The 17,681-nt window shown below is 40.0% G+C and overlaps 1 protein-coding gene across 4 annotated transcripts; it reads left to right on the top strand.

Annotated features, from left to right (window-relative positions):
• Nucleotides 1-784: 784 nt before the first annotated feature.
• On the top strand, nt 785-16,848 carry LOC136701910 (uncharacterized). 4 transcript variants are annotated; one of them, XM_066676696.1, is made up of 12 exons: nt 785-907; nt 1,496-1,670; nt 2,894-3,016; nt 3,382-3,483; nt 6,023-7,116; nt 7,516-8,740; nt 11,336-11,595; nt 11,929-12,040; nt 12,192-12,363; nt 13,449-13,627; nt 14,343-14,425; nt 14,576-16,848. In XM_066676696.1, exons 7-12 carry the CDS (start codon nt 11,454-11,456, stop codon nt 14,578-14,580), a joined length of 693 nt encoding a protein of 230 aa, XP_066532793.1. In that variant the 5' UTR covers nt 785-907; nt 1,496-1,670; nt 2,894-3,016; nt 3,382-3,483; nt 6,023-7,116; nt 7,516-8,740; nt 11,336-11,453; the 3' UTR covers nt 14,581-16,848. The 4 variants fall into 4 exon arrangements, with proteins under 4 accessions (XP_066532793.1, XP_066532792.1, XP_066532795.1 ...); XM_066676695.1 differs by lacking the exons at nt 785-907; nt 1,496-1,670; nt 6,023-7,116 and having other exon boundaries at nt 2,554-3,016; nt 7,969-8,740; XM_066676698.1 differs by lacking the exons at nt 785-907; nt 1,496-1,670; nt 2,894-3,016; nt 3,382-3,483; nt 6,023-7,116 and having other exon boundaries at nt 7,403-8,740.
• The last annotated feature ends 833 nt before the right edge of the window (nt 16,849-17,681 follow it).

Raw genomic sequence — 17,681 nt, 5'->3', positions numbered from 1 at the left:
ATGTGTATATGTGTATATGCTGTGTGTGTGTGTATGCTGTGTGTGTGTATGTGCATATGCTGTGTGTGTGTATGTGTATATGTGCATATGCTGTGTGTGTGTGTGTGTATGCTGTGTGTGTGTGTGTGTGTGTGTATATGCTGTGTTTGTTTATATTACATGGTGGGATCCGCAACCTGTTAGCACACTCACAGTGTGGGGACCAAAAACATGGTGGGGACCATATGGGTGGTGCAGTTTTTTGTTTGGCCCCCATGCTTCACACAAACCTGACAGCTGTGTCTCATCTGTGTGTGACTCTGCTCACCACGCCCCCGGTGGCACTCGGTGGTATTGCATGAACACACAGATCGTGGGGGTCCGTACACACTTCAGTACTGCGTCTAAGCAACACTGATAGTGACTCATATTAAATGAACTAGGGTCCTTTAAACACTGCATTAATGGCTCCTTCTCCAAGGTAAACACAAATAAAACACCGTACACAACTAGTTAGTCTTTTAAACATACAAAATAATCTTAACAAGAAATGTACATGGACATCACATTTAGTTACAAAATATTAATCCTGGTGTAGTATATTGTAAGTTAGTGAGGAGGCGAATTAAATTGTTTAAATTAAAACTTTTAGTTCAAACACCAGCGTTATAAAGTCTTTAATGGTGACACGTTCAACAGTAAAATACATATACGTGTAAATATAGTCCACTCTTTATGTATTTGGTAACATTTGGTAGAAGATAATGGCTCTGTGTAATGGAAGCGAATATAAAATGGCGGTTTGTAGTTTTCACCGTTCTACATTGAATGAAGGAAAAGCAACTCGGAACTACAAAGGAACTACACTTCCCATAATCCCTCTGTTCCACGAAGAGTCTGCGGGGTCGTGCACAGGACGAGCTGAAAGGTAATAAACAACGGCTTAAATATATGGCTTTACTCGGTAATGTGACGCTTATTTTAGTCGTATTTATGTGTGTATATAGAGAGAATGGGAGTTATTAATCTGTTTTAAATGTTTTAAAGGGCTATATTTCCATGCGAGAGTAGTGCAGAGAGAAAGAGGCCCGTGAAATGTGACGTTAACAACAGCTTTCGTGCTTTAGCTAACGTTATACTGGATATAGAGAGAATATTCGGCTGGTTTTGTAAAATTACGTTTTTAAAGGACTCTGTTTCCATGAATGCGTGTTGGAGACGGAGAGAAAGTTAGAGAGTTTTATTTAAACTGTATTTTCAGTGCATTCACTTGAGAGAGAAAGACAGACGGGAAAGTTAAATTAAAGTGCCAATATGTGGGTTTTTGTAAGTACTTTAAATCACGTAAAATTGCTTTGAGATGTTAAAAATCTGCAAATCTAAAACAATGTGTTTGACAGTGTAGCCTATGATTATATTTGCAACTCCTTCATTTGAAAGTCAGTGAGCATTTGGTGTGTACTATAAGCCTGACTTGCTTGTAACATTTGGTTTGTTTGTATTTGTTTACTTTTAGGGAGAGAGAGATTTTGGAGAGGGAGACAGCAGAAGCCGTTCCTGGGCAGGTGGAAAGTGGATAAGGGAAAGATCTGGGAGGGGAAAAAGGAGAGTAATGCACTGAGCCCTCGACTGATCTGCATCTGAGCTCAGAATACGAGAATTGTTTATTCACATTTAGATGTGTACTTACAGTAAGTGAGTGAATGAACCTTAACATGCTCCCTATTCTCCTCACAAACATTCATCAGTTCCTCAAAGTACTCCTTCCACCTTCAAATATCATCTCTTCATTAGTCTGCACAGTACCTTCTACATTCATTATCATCCTAACATGCTGTACATCCTCACATCCTGTTCCCCTCTCATCTCGCCAGTCGATACATGTCTTTTATTCTAACCTCACTATCCATATTCTCATACAACTTTTCATGTGCATTTTCCCTAGCCTTTGTCACTTCTCCGTTTGCTTGGTGCTGCATTTTTTTGTATTTCTTTAGACATCTCTCTTCAGATTCCAATTCTATTTTGTCGACCACTTCCTTCTTAAGATTTCCTGCATGATCTCCTCATTCCAGCACAAAGTCTCCTCCCTTCCTTCCTCTGTCCATACAACAAACACAGTACCTGTAGCCGATTCCCTCACTGCTTTTGCAGTCTCTGCCCATCTGTCCATCACCTCGTCCACCCCACCTAGCATCTGCCTCACCTCCTCCCTGAATCACACACCGTACTGTTCTTACTTTAACGTCCACCATCTGATCTGTGATTTAGCCCTCACCCACTTCCTTTTCTTCACCTCCAAATACATCCTACCTACCACCACCGTCTGATGCTGCCTTGCTATACTTCACCCCTGCCACCACCTTACAGTCACTAAATTACTTCAGGTTGCTTCGCCTGCATAAAACATAGTCCACATGTGTAGACCTTCCTCCACTCTTAAATGTCACCCTATGCTCTTCCTTCTTCTGAAAATAAGTACTTACTACTGCCATTTGCATTTTTTTGGGCAAATTCTACCACCATATCATCTACCTCTCTCCTTTTACCAGTCATAGTGCTAACGTTCAGTGTTTCCACTCTCACCTCCACCTTCCTCACCCTCTTCTTTATTTTGTCTCTCAACTCTTGTTCCCCCTCTCCTTCTCCTCCTGTGACCAACAGTATCACAATTTCCACTGGTACACTGGCAGGAAACAATCCCAATGGTGGACGTTGTTAACCCGGGCCTTCTCTGATCCGATATGGAACTCTTGTTAGTGATCTGCATTGTTAATTTCACATAGTTTATCTTTTGTATAATCTTTCTGACACAACCCTCCCTATGTATACACGCTTGGGACCAGCATTACAATGCACTGTATTTCAGAGGCTAGGTTATGATTTGTCTGCCTACATTTACGCATATTGTGAGTTCCAGGAGGACAGTACAATTGAGACGGAGGAGAGTGAAAGCACTTGATGAAGCAGCACAGAATGTCATCAGTGCCACTATCAACACCAATGTATTGGAAGGTATCTCTAAACTCATATAAAGGTAAATCTAGTGTAATCTTTTCTTCAAGATTAAATTATGCATTATGGTTTTTTTTGCCTGTATAGTTCACTTAATGTTTTAAATTAGCAGCCTTTAAGCAGTTGTAGAGTAGTTATTTGTAATATAAGGAGTACTGGTAAAATTCAGCTTTTTATTTTTATTTTCTGCTAAATGCTAATGTGTTTTTAAAACTTTTCAATTTTTGAACTGAAGCTAGGTTATGCATAACATGTAGATTAAAATAAAAGATTGTGTATTCATTAAATTACACTGATAGTCTCATTTGTGGTTACCAAATGTTTAATATTAAATTGTGATATTTCATTAACTGTAGGCTGTTTTACTGTTGTTTGAAATCTCTGTAGAAGGCATGAGAGGACACCGCTGACATGATGGACATGGTAGAACAAACCCCCTGAGCTTCCGGTCCTGTGCTCAGCGCTGGAGCTCCGTCCTCTGACTTGGAGGTATTTAAAAAGGTTTCATATACATATAGTCACTGAAATAGGTTTTAGTGAGGCAGGTCACTGTGGTCAGTTGAAGTTAATTTCTCTGGTACAAAATTGTGATAGTTCATTGCTTTTGGGTGAGGCCTTATGGTACTAGTTACACACACTCTCAGGTCGTACGTTGTGGGTACCCTCTCCGGACGGAACTATTGAAAAGGTTTTTGTCAAATGTGCACACACACACTGTCAGGTCTTGCATAGTGGGGTCCCCGTTTAGGGAGACACTCCTACTAAAGCAGTACACTCACAGGTCAATATACAGACAGTTTATCTGAACTACAGTGTACATTACCCCATGACTGATGTCACTGAGGGTCTAGTTTGAATTTGTTATTATTTTCTTTTCTGACACAGCTCTTTAAGCTTATATTAGTGACACACACTGTCAGGTCTAGCATAGTGGGGTCCCCGTTTAGGGAGACACTCCTACTAAAGCAGTACACTCACAGGTGAATATACAGACAGTTTATCTGAACTACAGTGTACATTACCTCATGACTGATGTCACTGAGGGTCTAGTTTGAATTTGTTATTATTTTCTTTTCTGACACAGCTCTTTAAGCTTATATTAGTGACACACACTGTCAGGTCTAGCATAGTGGGGTCCCCGTTTAGGGAGACACTCCTACTAAAGCAGTACACTCACAGGTCAATATACAGACAGTTTATCTGAACTACAGTGTACATTACCCCATGACTGATGTCACTGAGGGTCTAGTTTGAAGTTGTTATTATTTTCTTTTCTGACACAGCACTTTAAGCTTATATTAGTGACACACACTGTCAGGTCTAGCATAGAGGGGTTCCCTTCTGGGGAGACATTCCTACTAAAGCAGTACACTCACAGGTCAATATACAGACAGTGTTTTCTGAACTACAGTGTACATTACAGTGTATTTCTCTAAGTAATCTGCATTTTCCCCAAGTATTTTTTTTTCTTTTCCACCACTGCTGACTAGACTTTTCAGCTCGTTCTGATAACTTCTCCACAGCTGCCCATAGTTTCCGGCACCTGATATCGAAGTTCACATGCATGGATGCAGCAAACTTGGCTACAAATCCCATAACACCTATCTCTACTGGTATTGCATGTGCCTGCCACCCACGTTCTGCACAGTTCCCAAACTTTGTCCGATATTTGGACACTGAAAGCCGTGTTTGGTATTGAACCAACACAGGACACCATTTATTATATTGTTTTGAGGTTAGACTCAATAATAATATAATAATATAATAATATAAAAATATAAACTGGACTTGCTGCCACATCAGGCCTTTGGTCTCGTTACACGTACAAGGCTGGGGTTTGCATTCTTGCAATTTGCTGCTGATACAATTTAAATACAAAAATTCAGGTATCTCGTTTCCACCTGCCACTATCACTTCTCTCATTGAAGTGTTTGTAAAATAAAATAACTGTAGTTAGTAAGGCCTACCGATTTACATAGACTTAATATATTAACCGAAATAATAAATCTTGTAAAGTACTGTATGAAAAAATATGAGAATGACACCCTGCATTTACGATGTTTGTTGGATGTGGCCCTTGAGGAAAAGTAATTGGGGACCCCTACTCTATTGTATCTCTGATAGTGCATTTCACCAAAAAGGAACCAGAACGGTTCCAGTTCGCAAGGTGAATTTGGAACCGTTTGGTATGTTTCCATCTACACAAACTGGTTCGCGACCTAGAAAAGTTTGTTCCCAGCTGAGTTTCAAATGCAGCGTTATTGCACTGCGGAGCTTGACAGGGTAATTTACAACGTTTCAAATAAATAAATAAAAAGAAATGAAACAGGAACACGCCCTGTCTTTTTGTTTCTGGTGCTGTTTGTGTGCGATTCCATTTGTGTTGGTCAGAGCCGTAGCTCTCGGTTACGTTTCTCTGCTGTTCACAAGCTCAGCAGGACGGCTCTGAACTCGGCAACATTTACACAGTGTTATATCTCACATTCACAACTGTGAAAAGAGATTTACACAAGCAGCAGAGAAGGTGAATGTGTGCATTTTTTGTCACATTTGGAACATAAAGGTTTGCTCTGGTGCATTTTAAAACAATACTCACAAATGTAATGGACTTTGTAACTGCCTTTGAGCAACTACATACACAAAATTTGTAACTGTGCTTGAGCAACTACATACACGTAAAACTAAAATCCACAAATGTATTGGAATGCACAAATTTAAAACAACAACTACAATAATAATTTGCATTTGTAAATGAAATGTTGTGAATGTGTGAATCAGTAAAATACTTAAAATGAGCAAGAGCAAACCTTTTTTAAAGGTTCCAAATGTGACAGTGGGAGTTTTTGAATGAGATGGAAAAAACACACATTCGCCTTCTCTGCTGTGTGTGCGAATCTCTTTTTGCAGTAAAAGAGGAAAATTTTTATTAAAATTTAGGCATAGGAAAATTTCCTTTGATATATATATATATATATATATATATATATATATATATATATATTTTTTTTTTTTTGTCACCTGGGTCCAGTGAATTCCATGGAGTGGAGAAGCTCATGTTGATGGAAAGTTCCTGGAAAGCTGTTTGTTCACTGTATACATCTGAACAGTGGGCTCTTAAACCTGTCTCTGCAATGTTGTGATGTGATTTATATTGTTTTAAAGTTTCTGTTTTCAGACTTGATCAAAGCTCTCTCGGACCAGGCAGTTTTGATAGGAACACCTTGTGTCTATACTCACTGTTCATTTCATCAGCTCCATTTACAATGTAGAAGCGTTTTGTAGTTCAGCATTTACAGAATAGTGTCCATTTCTTGTGCTGCATGCTTTGTTTTGATTCCAGATACATTTCTTGGGGTGAGGTTGTGGTAGTGAAAAGCCAACCAGGGACCAAACAGTCCAGTAGTGTAGGTCCCATGCATTGCACAAGCACAATTAATGTGTTGCTCTGGTATGAGTGGATCAGACATGGCAGTGCTCCTACATGGTAAGAGTAACTAATATAACAGAGAGCGAGTGTAAGTACAGTGTTCGTAATGGAGTTCTTGGTTAATATCATAGATGGACTGTCTCATGTCAATTATTCTGAGTTTATATTGTGTGTGTTCATATTGATTTTTAATTTTCTTTAGCCTAGCTAAGCTCATCAGTTATTCAAGGTATTATTTATTTTTATTGTGTTTTATTCTCACAGTTTTTGGCTAACTTCATTGCTTCTACAGTATGTACACATCTGTGCCTATCTTTTTCAGAGGTTAATTAAACAACAAATTAGTTCAAATAACGTTAAAGGTTAATAAATTAATCTTTAAACGAATGCATCGGCCTGGATTAGTTGTTTTTCTGCATTAATTATAGATTACACATTGTTCTGTCTCAAAATGAAATTGGTCCCCACAAAGAATGAGAACAGGTGATTTGTGTAATATTTGGTCCCCAAATATACTCCAAACCTGAAATGTCCCCACAAGTCACGAGGACGTCTGGTCAGAATCAATTTTGGTGAGATATTTGTAATTTGAAGTGATATTAAGATTCACAAGTGCATTTTGACAAAGCATGATTTTTTTCAAGTCTGTAGCACCATGGGAAAGGGTGGACCCCACAATGTGAGTATTCCTCCAGGTGACCCCCACAACGCACAAAGACAAGTATATGTGTATATGCTGTGTGTGTGTATGTGTATATGCTGTGTGTGTGTGTGTGTATATGCTGTGTGTCTATATATGCTGTGTGTCTGTGTATATGCTGTGTGTGTGTGTGTGTCTGTGTATATGCTGTGTGTGTGTGTGTGTATATGCTGTGTGTCTGTGTATATGCTGTGTGTCTGTGTATATGCTGTGTGTGTGTGTGTGTGTATATATATGCTTTGTGTGTATGTGTATATGCTGTGTGTGTGTGTGTGTGTGTATATGCTGTGTGTCTGTGTATATGCTGTGTGTGTGTGTGTGTGTGTATATGCTTTGTGTGTATGTGTATATTACAAGCCACTTACACTTACAAGAGCCGGCTCTTTGAACCCAGTTCGTTCGCGACCGACACATCACTAACCAGAACTAGTGCGAATAAACCATGGAGCGGACAGAGAGTCGAGAGTCAGAGAAGGTAAAGTGAAATATGACCAGAGCCGTTTGTCAGTAAATAAAACATACTTTATTTTTCAGAATATATTCTTCGCTATATTCTGTTTAAAGGAGCGCAAGAGGGCGTTTGTTATATATGTATTGTTTGTTTGGGCGTGGCGCCCAGTGCGCTCATTCACACCTAACGTTATATAATGTTATTTTTAAATTTACGTAAAATCACCCCCTTCCATCGATTAAAGAAACTCTAAAACGTCAACTTTATTAATCGAAATAACAAGTTTAAAAATTATTTGCGAGTAAGAGTCCCCTAATGGCTTAAATATAGCTCTGCACATTTGAGTTCATTTGGTATGTGGGGGTCTATAAATATTAGTCCCTGCCTCTATCTCAGGGCAACATCCAGTCACTGCAGGAGGACCTTCATATCTCTGAGGCCAATGTCCAGTCCCTACAGGAAGAACTTGGGAGTCTCCAAGGCTGAGATACAGTCACTGCGAGAGGACCTCCAGTCGTCCAAGGTCAATATTCAGTCACTACAGCAGGAACTCTGCGCCTCTAATGGCAACGTCCAGTCACTGAAGGAGGACCTATGTCTCTCTGAAGCAAAAGTTCAGTCTCTGCAGACAGACCTGCATGTCTCTAAGGCTGATGTTGAGTCACTGCAGAAAGACCTCATTGTCTGAAAGGGCAACATCCAGTCACTGCAGGAGGACCTTCATATCTCTGAAACCAATGTCCAATCACTGAAGGGGCACTTACGTCTCTCTGAAGCTAAAGTTCAGTCTCTGCAGGCGGCCCTGCATATATCTGAGGCCAATATCCAATCTCTGCAGAAGGACTTCATCGTTTCACAGGGCAACATTCAGTCACTGCGGGAAACCCTCTGTGTCTCTGAGGCCAACGGCCACTTGCTTAAACAGAAACTCCATCACTCTGAGGATAGCTTTCAGTCACTGAAGGACAAGCTGAAAGGCCAGGAAGACAATGCCCAAGTGCTGAAGAAGATGCTTCAGGCAGCTGAGGACAAGACACAATTCCTGCTGCAGGACATGGAGGCTTCAGGGAAGCTCTCTTATTCTCTACAACAGAGGCTGAATGAGACAGAGGAAAAAGCTAAAACACTCGAGGATGCTCTGATGGCATATGAGGAGTGCTCCAAAGAGGTAGGACTGGGAGGTATTGACAGTATTTGGGTTAATTTGTGTGTGGTGGGGGATTTGTGGTCTTGGTGGTGAAAGAACATTGATGGAAAGCTAAACAAAACTGTGAAAGCAGGGCTATGCTACAGATTATTAACTAGCATAACAAATAACACATTAAAGCAACACTAGGTAGTATTTTTAACTTAAAATTACAGCTTCAAAATCATTGTGGTGCTGCACTGACCTGTAATAGAGAAAACAGAGCCTCTTTTGTTGTTAATATGGACTCAGGACTGCAGAAATTGCACTATGTAACTTTTGGAGGGGGGCAGGAAACCACCGCCCTTCCCACCCCTCCCCACTGTTTCAGGACAGGCTGTAGGGGGAGCACAAGAGCAAATATTCAAAATTATACCCAATGTTGTTTTGAATATATGTTTTAGGCAGAAGTGTCCCTTTAATTTGTAGTATACTAATGATAATATGCTATGGTTGATGCATATACTGTAATATATGAATATATATTTGATATATATTTATATATTGTGTTTATAGCGTTGACCTTATTCAAACTCTTATGATTACTGATCTTTGACTAATGATAGTAATTAAAGTTTATAATTGGTTTAAGCAATTAAAACATTAATAATTAGTTTGAGAATGAATGATAGTCAAGCTAAGTGAGATCTTCAGGATTTTCAGACTTTTAATGAACACACTGTGATTTCAAATAATGGAAGTATTTATTAACAAAAAGAAGAAGGATATTTACTTAACATAGCATAATCTTGAAACCTCACGGCATCAACGCAGGTGAAGCCGATTGGAGTTGGAAGATAAGCGAGGCGATATGGCTTGTGACTAATGTGTTGCTAACTGAGGTTTAATTAACGTATAAATTTATCAAGAGACTTAATTAGGCATCAGCTTCTGGAGAATGAATGAATCTTAGCTTGCTTATTCTTTTGCTGTTTTTCACCGAGCCGTTGAGTCCCGCTGTTTAATCTCCGTGCTCTAGGGGTTGTTTCTCGTCCTTCCCGAGTCGTGGAAGGTAGGCCCGCTTGAGAAGGAGATTCCCTCCAGGTTGAGTAAGGCACTCTCGGCCTTAGACGGGCGACGTCGATCGGGAGTTCCCTTTTTCGGAGAATTGCAGGCTTGGCTGGTCTCTCCCCTGAGTGGGGTGGCTTCTTCAGAGTGTTTAGCTCGTCAGTCGAATCTCCAGAGACTGTACCCTCAGAAGTCGGTTTATAACGCTAATATATCCGCTTTCAACTAATCTAAAGAGGTGATATCTTATTCTGGCCACGAATAAGTTTCACCTGCTTTGATCACTCGTGAGATTAAACTTAGATTGAGCGGTAAAACAAACAAAATTAATAGAAAAGAAGGTATTCAAATCACTCGACGTTACTAGTAAATACTTCATACTCTAGCTAACTCAAGACGTCTCCTGGGTAGCGGAACGAGGTCCTTTGAAAGTCTTTGTTCGTCGGCGTGGAGAAGAGCAAACGTCTCGCTTGGAGAGGTTGGAACTTAAAGATATAGCTTAAGATAGAGCGCGTGGGAGCGTGTGAAGTAAGAGAGCGATTCGGAAAAATGAGAGGGAAAAAAAACAAAAGCGAAGCGTAAGAGCTTCAGAAGAGGAAGTTAAGAGAGAAGCGTTCAGTGCGAAAACATAAGAGAGAGAAAATGAGTCGGCACCCTCTTTTCAAAGGTAGCGCGGTCACGCCTTATTGGGAGGTGCCCTTCCTTTGATTGGATCCGGGGTCCGAGGCTCACGTGACTGGCTTCACGAGAGAGGAAAGGGGGAAGGTTGGATCAGAGGTTCAAAAAGAATAAGAGAGAAAATTCGTGTATACCGAAATTTCCTACACATGTTAGTGACATATCACAATGAGTGTCCTGGATTATTAATATCAAACATCTACATATAATTTTATTTTGGGTACGTCGTGCTTACGTCCCATTTACAATATAACGTTAGAAGATATTCATTCGTTTTCTTAGTTAGAGACAGAACTTTCTTTCATGATTGAAAACAGTAATACACATCACTTCATTGGTTGATAGATCTTCATCTGGAGACACAAAGAGTGACACTCATACATATCGCGTACACATTTATCAGAATTTGATTGATTTTTGTTATTGTTTAGGCGACCTCGGGCGAGGCGTAGTTTCGCCAATGTCCACTTGGGGTCGCTGTTGATCCATGCTGTTCGTCCTTTGCGGATGAGTTTCCAGGAGTTCAGTGCAAGGTCAATTTTTGGGGCCACCTTTTAGCTGGTCAGGAGATAACGTTCCGTATTTAGGCGCCACTCGTCGTAAAAACGGGATTGTAACTCATAGTTATCCCACTTTGTTTGAAGTTCCTTTTTGCCTAAAAGCATAATAAAATGGGTTTGTTATCTGGCCGTAACCAGGCGTCCTTTGATGCAGGCTTTAAGTGAGTTTGTGTGTGTGTGTTAAAACGGGTCTGCGCACACACATACAATCCTGTGGAATGTTGGATTCTGTTGCAAAACGAAAATCCTTGTTAGAGTGGAGAGTTTTATGAAGAACTCTTATTCGGTCCATACTCCACTACAAATTTGAGATAATATTTTCTGACCTTAGCAGGACACAGAGGTTCTGAAGAAACATGAGGAGGCAATTAATGCCAAAAGCAACCAGAAAATGAGGACGCTCTTAAAGCTTTTTACGGACTGTAAGGAAAAGTTTCAGAAAACTCTGGATGAGTTCCAGGCGAAGCTGGTGCAGGCTACAGAGGCACTGGAGAAGGCCAGATTACAGAGCAGAGACAGAGCAGCTACAGCAGGCTTTAGACAAAAGCAGAGAGCAGGGAGCGGACAGGGAAAGGAGCCTGCACACAGAGAGTGAGTGAATCTTACACATATTTGTTCACTGCTCACAATTGCACAGTGGCTCAGAAAAGAAAGAAAACCACAAGAGGATAACTTTAGGTAATAGTAACTTACATGTAAACATGTCTCCAGGTGTATAGCTGTCCAGATTTAAAAGGTTATGAGTTTTTGGTTGCATATAAATGACTACAGATTTATTATATATCTCTGTATATAATTCCATTCTTTTTAATAGTATATATAAATGTATAGCATGGCAATGGGATGGATTTTACAGATAACAGGACCATCTGTTATACCTTTTGTGGCTTCAGTTTTTCTCCATTGTGCTGCATTATGTTTTAGTCATAGGCTTAAAGAAAATGCTGCTGGAGAGATCCATGAACAAGAACAAAGAGCTTGAGGAATCCGTGAAGTATGAACCATATAAGCTCCAGGCAACTATAAAAGACCTCAGGTATGAAATGTTCTGTTTCTTATTTCATGATTAGCCATGGTGCTTAATTTAGAGGGTTAATCAGGTATGAATAGAGCCATATTGTCATGCCTGAGTTAGGAATCCCTACTTGTGAAAAATAAAGGAGATCCATCTTTCACCCATACACCAGGCAGGCAGTGAAGGAAAGCGGCAAGGCACTGATTTTCCTCAGAAAGAGACAGGGGTATGCTGTAGATATGCAGAGCCACCTGGAGGAAGACATTCAGCAATGTAGCCAGACTTCAGAGCAAAGAGCAGGCCAGCAGAGGGCAGACTGCTGCAAAAATAAGCCTGGAAAACTGGTAAATAAATAGAGGGAGCACATCATTAACATATATTTAATTTAATTACTGCTTCAAATGACCAAAACAGTCAGTTTAATTAGTGTCAGTGTGCAAACAAATGTACCTAATTTAAAATGTTAATGAAACTTTGACTGGACGTCTGTGACTTTTGCACAGAACTATATGGATTACATAGACTCATATAAATTAAGCAAATCAAATACAGCAGTAACCCTCTTGATCTATTATACAAAAGTGCTGGGTGCTGACACCATTTATATTTTACATACTGTCAGAGCCCACATCAGAATGTAGTTGTTTTAAGTTCAGCTGTGCTGGGCCCTGCCCAGCGATGCCTTTAGATATGATTGTACTAAACCCCTGAAGCAGAACCACCACCAGATGACCCAGTATTGGTTATTGGCTACTCTTATCAGGCACCGGCAGGCTTCCTGTACCACACACACAGCTGGGTGAGGCCTGTCACACAGTGAGCCAGAGAGGAGACTGTACAAAATGATAAATTACTAGGTCTTGATACTGGGGAAACCCTGTAACATTATTTACATCATTGCAGGTTTTTGGGTTACCAGCTGGACCTACAGATTCATATTTTATACATTTGGATCTTAACCGCACCATCACCATCTCAACGTGATTATTTCTGTATTTTTAATGAGACACAGCTAAATGAAGCATATTTTTATTCAGCAGGAACCTCATTACTACTATTTGCACTGTGCAACGTGGCTGTTTATACCAACCATGTGCCCAGTCCATCATATTGGCTCTTTTTTACTTTGTTAGCTCGTATTATCCATGATTCATCACATATTTTAATTTTTGTTAGAAACTTGAATCTGAAGACTTTTTCCTGCATGGAATATGTCTTCTAAGTGTTGATTAGCTCACCTACCGTCCGCCATTCATCAAGTGGAGTTGTTATATATTGCCTGATACTGTCATCCATTCAAATCGGAGACTCATATTTGTTATGTCCCGGTACAGGGGGTGCCAACAGTCAAATGAACAGGTTTTTTGGACTGTTATCTTTTGCATTTCTTTAGTTATGTTGTATTCCATTGCTTTTGCTGTTGATACAGGAGAGCACGTCAAGTCACGTCTACGCTGCATTGAAAGAAACGCCCGCTTACAGAAAGAGCCCCACAGTAACAGGTTCTATCCCAGACGGTGAAGAGCAGCCTCTGGACACATGCCAAAGCTCAGACATGCCCACCTTCTGCCCTCTGCCTCATACGTGCGAGACCCTGTATTTTCCCAGGTAACACAAGTGAGGGGGTTCAGACCAGAGGCTGGCATTGGGATTACATTTTAAATCTCTGTTGTAGAAGTTGTTGGCACTGTTTACACTTCATCAATATCTGAACACAGTGATATGATCATGAAGATTGAATCATACAATCAGGACACAGCACATTTTCCTCTCGACCTAAATAAATGTACAGATCAGATCTCATTTTCCCACACAGTATTCAAATAAGGTCTTGTGCTCCACAACTTGTCATTCTCCATCTTCTCAGCAAAAGTTAAAAGATGGGAATAGTAGTAAAAATGAGACATCGAGGCGTATAGTGGACAAGCCATTGAAACACACATCGATCTAATGTGTTTACACACAGACGTATGTCTTATCATATAGCATCCTCCACTACCTTGGGACCAGGAGCTAGATACAAATATATTCAGATCATTACTACATTTTAAATGTGTATACAGACAACATCCAGATACAGGAGTTTAATGTCAAGAATAAACCAGCAAATGTATTCTGTGGTGTCATGTTTTGTAAATTGTTTCAATTAAAATATTTTCAATAAACACATCACGTCTGCAAATTACATATGTTTTGACCACAGGGTAGTGTCCACTTCTACATTACACGAGGGGATTTCTGACACATAACAGTTATTCATATTGCATTGTCTGTGAATTCCCAACTAAATAATGTCCAAAATTTCCCCGCTTTTCACTTTCAGATATGAGGCAGCACGTGGTTCTTCCTCTGAAATAAACACCACGTCACAGTATGTGCAGAGATGGCTGAGGGACATACACTCAGGTAGTAATTAAATTTCATCTCAGTTTTCTTTTTATTTCCTTCAAGCCTTTAAGGCATTGAGTAAAATAGTTTTCACATAAAGGTAATGAATTGTTATTATTCTGATTTTACTACAGCAAAATATTAATGTGATTTTGTTTTTGTCCACAGTTTAATTGTAGGAGACTGTAAAGAGCTGCTTCAGTCTGGTCATAACCTGTCTGAATCCTGTTAGGAATTTAAAAAATGCACTGATAATGGTGTGTGATTTTCCTTCATTCTTCAGCCTGAAATGAATCCCGGTTATTTAATCCAGTATGCTTTTTCTCCTGGTATTTATCTGATGCCTCTATAATGAGTATACAGTGATATAGATCTGGTTTTGTGTGACCATAATATGGTAATGTGGCCCATGACTGAAGACGTCACATGTTGCAGTGTTTAAGGGGGATTTAAGAGGATTTCCCCACTCATTGCAATCTGCATCCTCATTTAAAACAAACACTAAAGGCAATGATAGAGCATTATTTCAACATTCATCTGACTGAGAAATCAAAGATCAGATCTCCAGTTTGTGTATGAGTGTTTCTTAAGAGCAGAGTGATCTGGGTCATTTGGCCATTGTTTCATCACACTGAAAAGCAACAAACTTAACTAGTATTAGATACTGTAAAATTTTATTTCATGGCAGTAGTGTGTGTCTGTGTTGTATAAATATGTGTGTGTGTTGTAGCGTAATAACAATATTTGAGTTAGTTATGATTATCAATTATAATAATAATAATTATTATTATTATTACTGAATTAAATGACAAAGATAATAATTTATCAGAGATTGAAATACTGTCAACGCTAGGGATGAGTTCTCAGGATTTTCAGACTCTGAAGAATAAACTCCACACACTATTATTTCAAATAATACAAATACTTTATTAAGAGGAATGATAATAAGTTAATAAACATAGCAAAATCATCACAATCTCAAGCAATCAACGCAGGTGAAACCAGTTCGAATTTCATAATTGGCTAGGCTGTATGACCTGTGAATAATAGGTGTTGCTAAATGATTTAATTAGTGTATAAATTTATCAAGAGACTTAATTCTGCATCAGCTTCTGAGAATGAGGAATTTGCTTGCTTACTCTCTGTTGCAACTCAACCAATCGATGGGTACAGCAGTGCGTTGAGGTGATTGTAGAGAGGCCAGCCTGGCTCCTGCAGTTCTTTTCGTGGGAGCAGTGAGGCTGGGTCAGTGTAGGAGTTGTCACTTACGAGGCAGGCAGCTTCAGGCGCCCTCAGAGCGTTGTGACGTCAGTTGAAGGATTTTCTCTAGCTCACTGTCCTGAGTAGGAGTCTCCTCCAGAAGGAAGAGGCGTCAGAATAAAAGCTAGCTGTTTTCCTCCGATCCTCAGAAGCGATGTACTCCGAAGTAAATAACTAATACTAATTTCAAATTTCCTACTAATTTCAGCGGTGGCTCTTATTCTGGCCAAAATAAGTTTCACCTGCTTTGATCAGTCGTAAAATTAAACTTTGATTGGGATACAACAGCGACGAACACAAAATAAAAGTTGAAAGTTTAAGATTACTGACAATTAATCGACATTGTTACTCTTTTAAATTCTGTATTGCAATGCTAACTGACACAAGGCACCCCCTGTTAGTTCGCATAAGGATCTGTCTTCTGTTGTGGAGTATGAATCCAGATCAAGAAATGAAAAATTAAGACTCTGACTCTCCATTCTGTTTATAAAAAGGAGGAGATGGGACCTGAATTCCACAGAGTGTGTGTGTGCTGAAAGACTACGCACCCCCACCCACACACACACACACACGCACACACCTATATCTGATAGCGAAGGCTAAGCAGAACACTTTTCTGTGACCCCCAGGATGACAGTGAGTGGTCATCTTCAAACTTTATAATGACCAGATGACTAAGACCCCCTTCTTCTTCTGGACACGAAGTGGTACCCCCCAATTGTATGACCCCATTAAGCCTAATAGATCAATCAGAGCCTTGGAGATCGGGATTAAAGAACCCCAGCGTTTATTATCGTCAGCGTCGGACTGGCGAACCTTATCCAAAATCAACAGATGGCCCAGGACTGCCTGATGGTGACCTCGCAACGTGAGTTCAAACCAGACATACAGCATGGACCAACAGTGCCCCAAAGTGGACATTTGCGAAATCATTTTTCACCCTCTCTCCCTCTAAACAAGGGATATCGGACGCATATGTTTCTGCTGAAACTAAGCATGTATTTTGCAATGTGTTATTAATGTTATCCTATGTTATTCTCAGGTGACTGTCTACTAACTAACCGAGTGATGTGAATTACTCTTTTAATCACAAAGAAAAATTCCTGTCTCAATTTAGAAAAATGAATTAATCTCTAACATCTAGAATAGTTGATAATATACTCGATATATATATATATATATATATATATATATATATAAAACTGAGGTATTATGTCAAATAGCCATCCTCGTTGTAGTACAGCTCAGGGCCAGTGAACGTGAACTTGATGTATCTCAGCAAAAGCGGGCAAAGGTGGAGGCAGAATTAAGTCAACTTCAGAGCAAAATAGCTGAAGGGAACACACTGCCCCAGGTTACTCCTGATGTGCCACCTAGCGCCGCTACCGAAGGACAAGACCAGCAGGAAGACAGTGAGGATCAGAAACCAGACTCAGGGACCATAACCTTTAGAGCTGCTGTAGCACCTCCTCTGGTATCAACAGGTATTTCGCCTTCCCCTGTGTCTCCTGTCAGTTGTCCATTGCAACGTCCTGCTAGACCCAGAGCACTGCAACCCAGTGCCTGGCCCCCACAACCTCTACACTCTCCCGGTCCCTCGTACAAGGACCTGGACAAAATCGCACGCAATATAACCCGCTTTGATCCCAAACCAGATGGTTCTAATGATATCTTTTCGTACCTGAAAGATATTGATTTCTACCTACAACGGTTCCCCGGAATCACAGTAGATGACAAACTATATGTGATTAAACTGACCTCCAGCCGAGACGTCAGTAACTTCATTGTACGTCAGACAGACTATGTGAAAGCGCGATATGATGTGCTTTGCCAAGCATTGGAGGAAGAATTCTCCAATTAACTGTCACAGACAGGATTGGCCGCTGCCTTGAGTGTAAAACAGCAACGCCAGGAATCCCCGCAACAATATTATAATAGACACAGACAGGCGTATTTCTGCCCTAGAAATGACTCCGGAATGGAGGAAGAGTTCAATTTTAAATCATTATTTATC

The sequence above is a fragment of the Hoplias malabaricus genome, chromosome 7, assembly GCF_029633855.1.
Source record: "Hoplias malabaricus isolate fHopMal1 chromosome 7, fHopMal1.hap1, whole genome shotgun sequence".
Classification (NCBI taxonomy): domain Eukaryota; kingdom Metazoa; phylum Chordata; class Actinopteri; order Characiformes; family Erythrinidae; genus Hoplias; species Hoplias malabaricus.
This window is presented reverse-complemented; position numbering and strand designations above follow the sequence as displayed.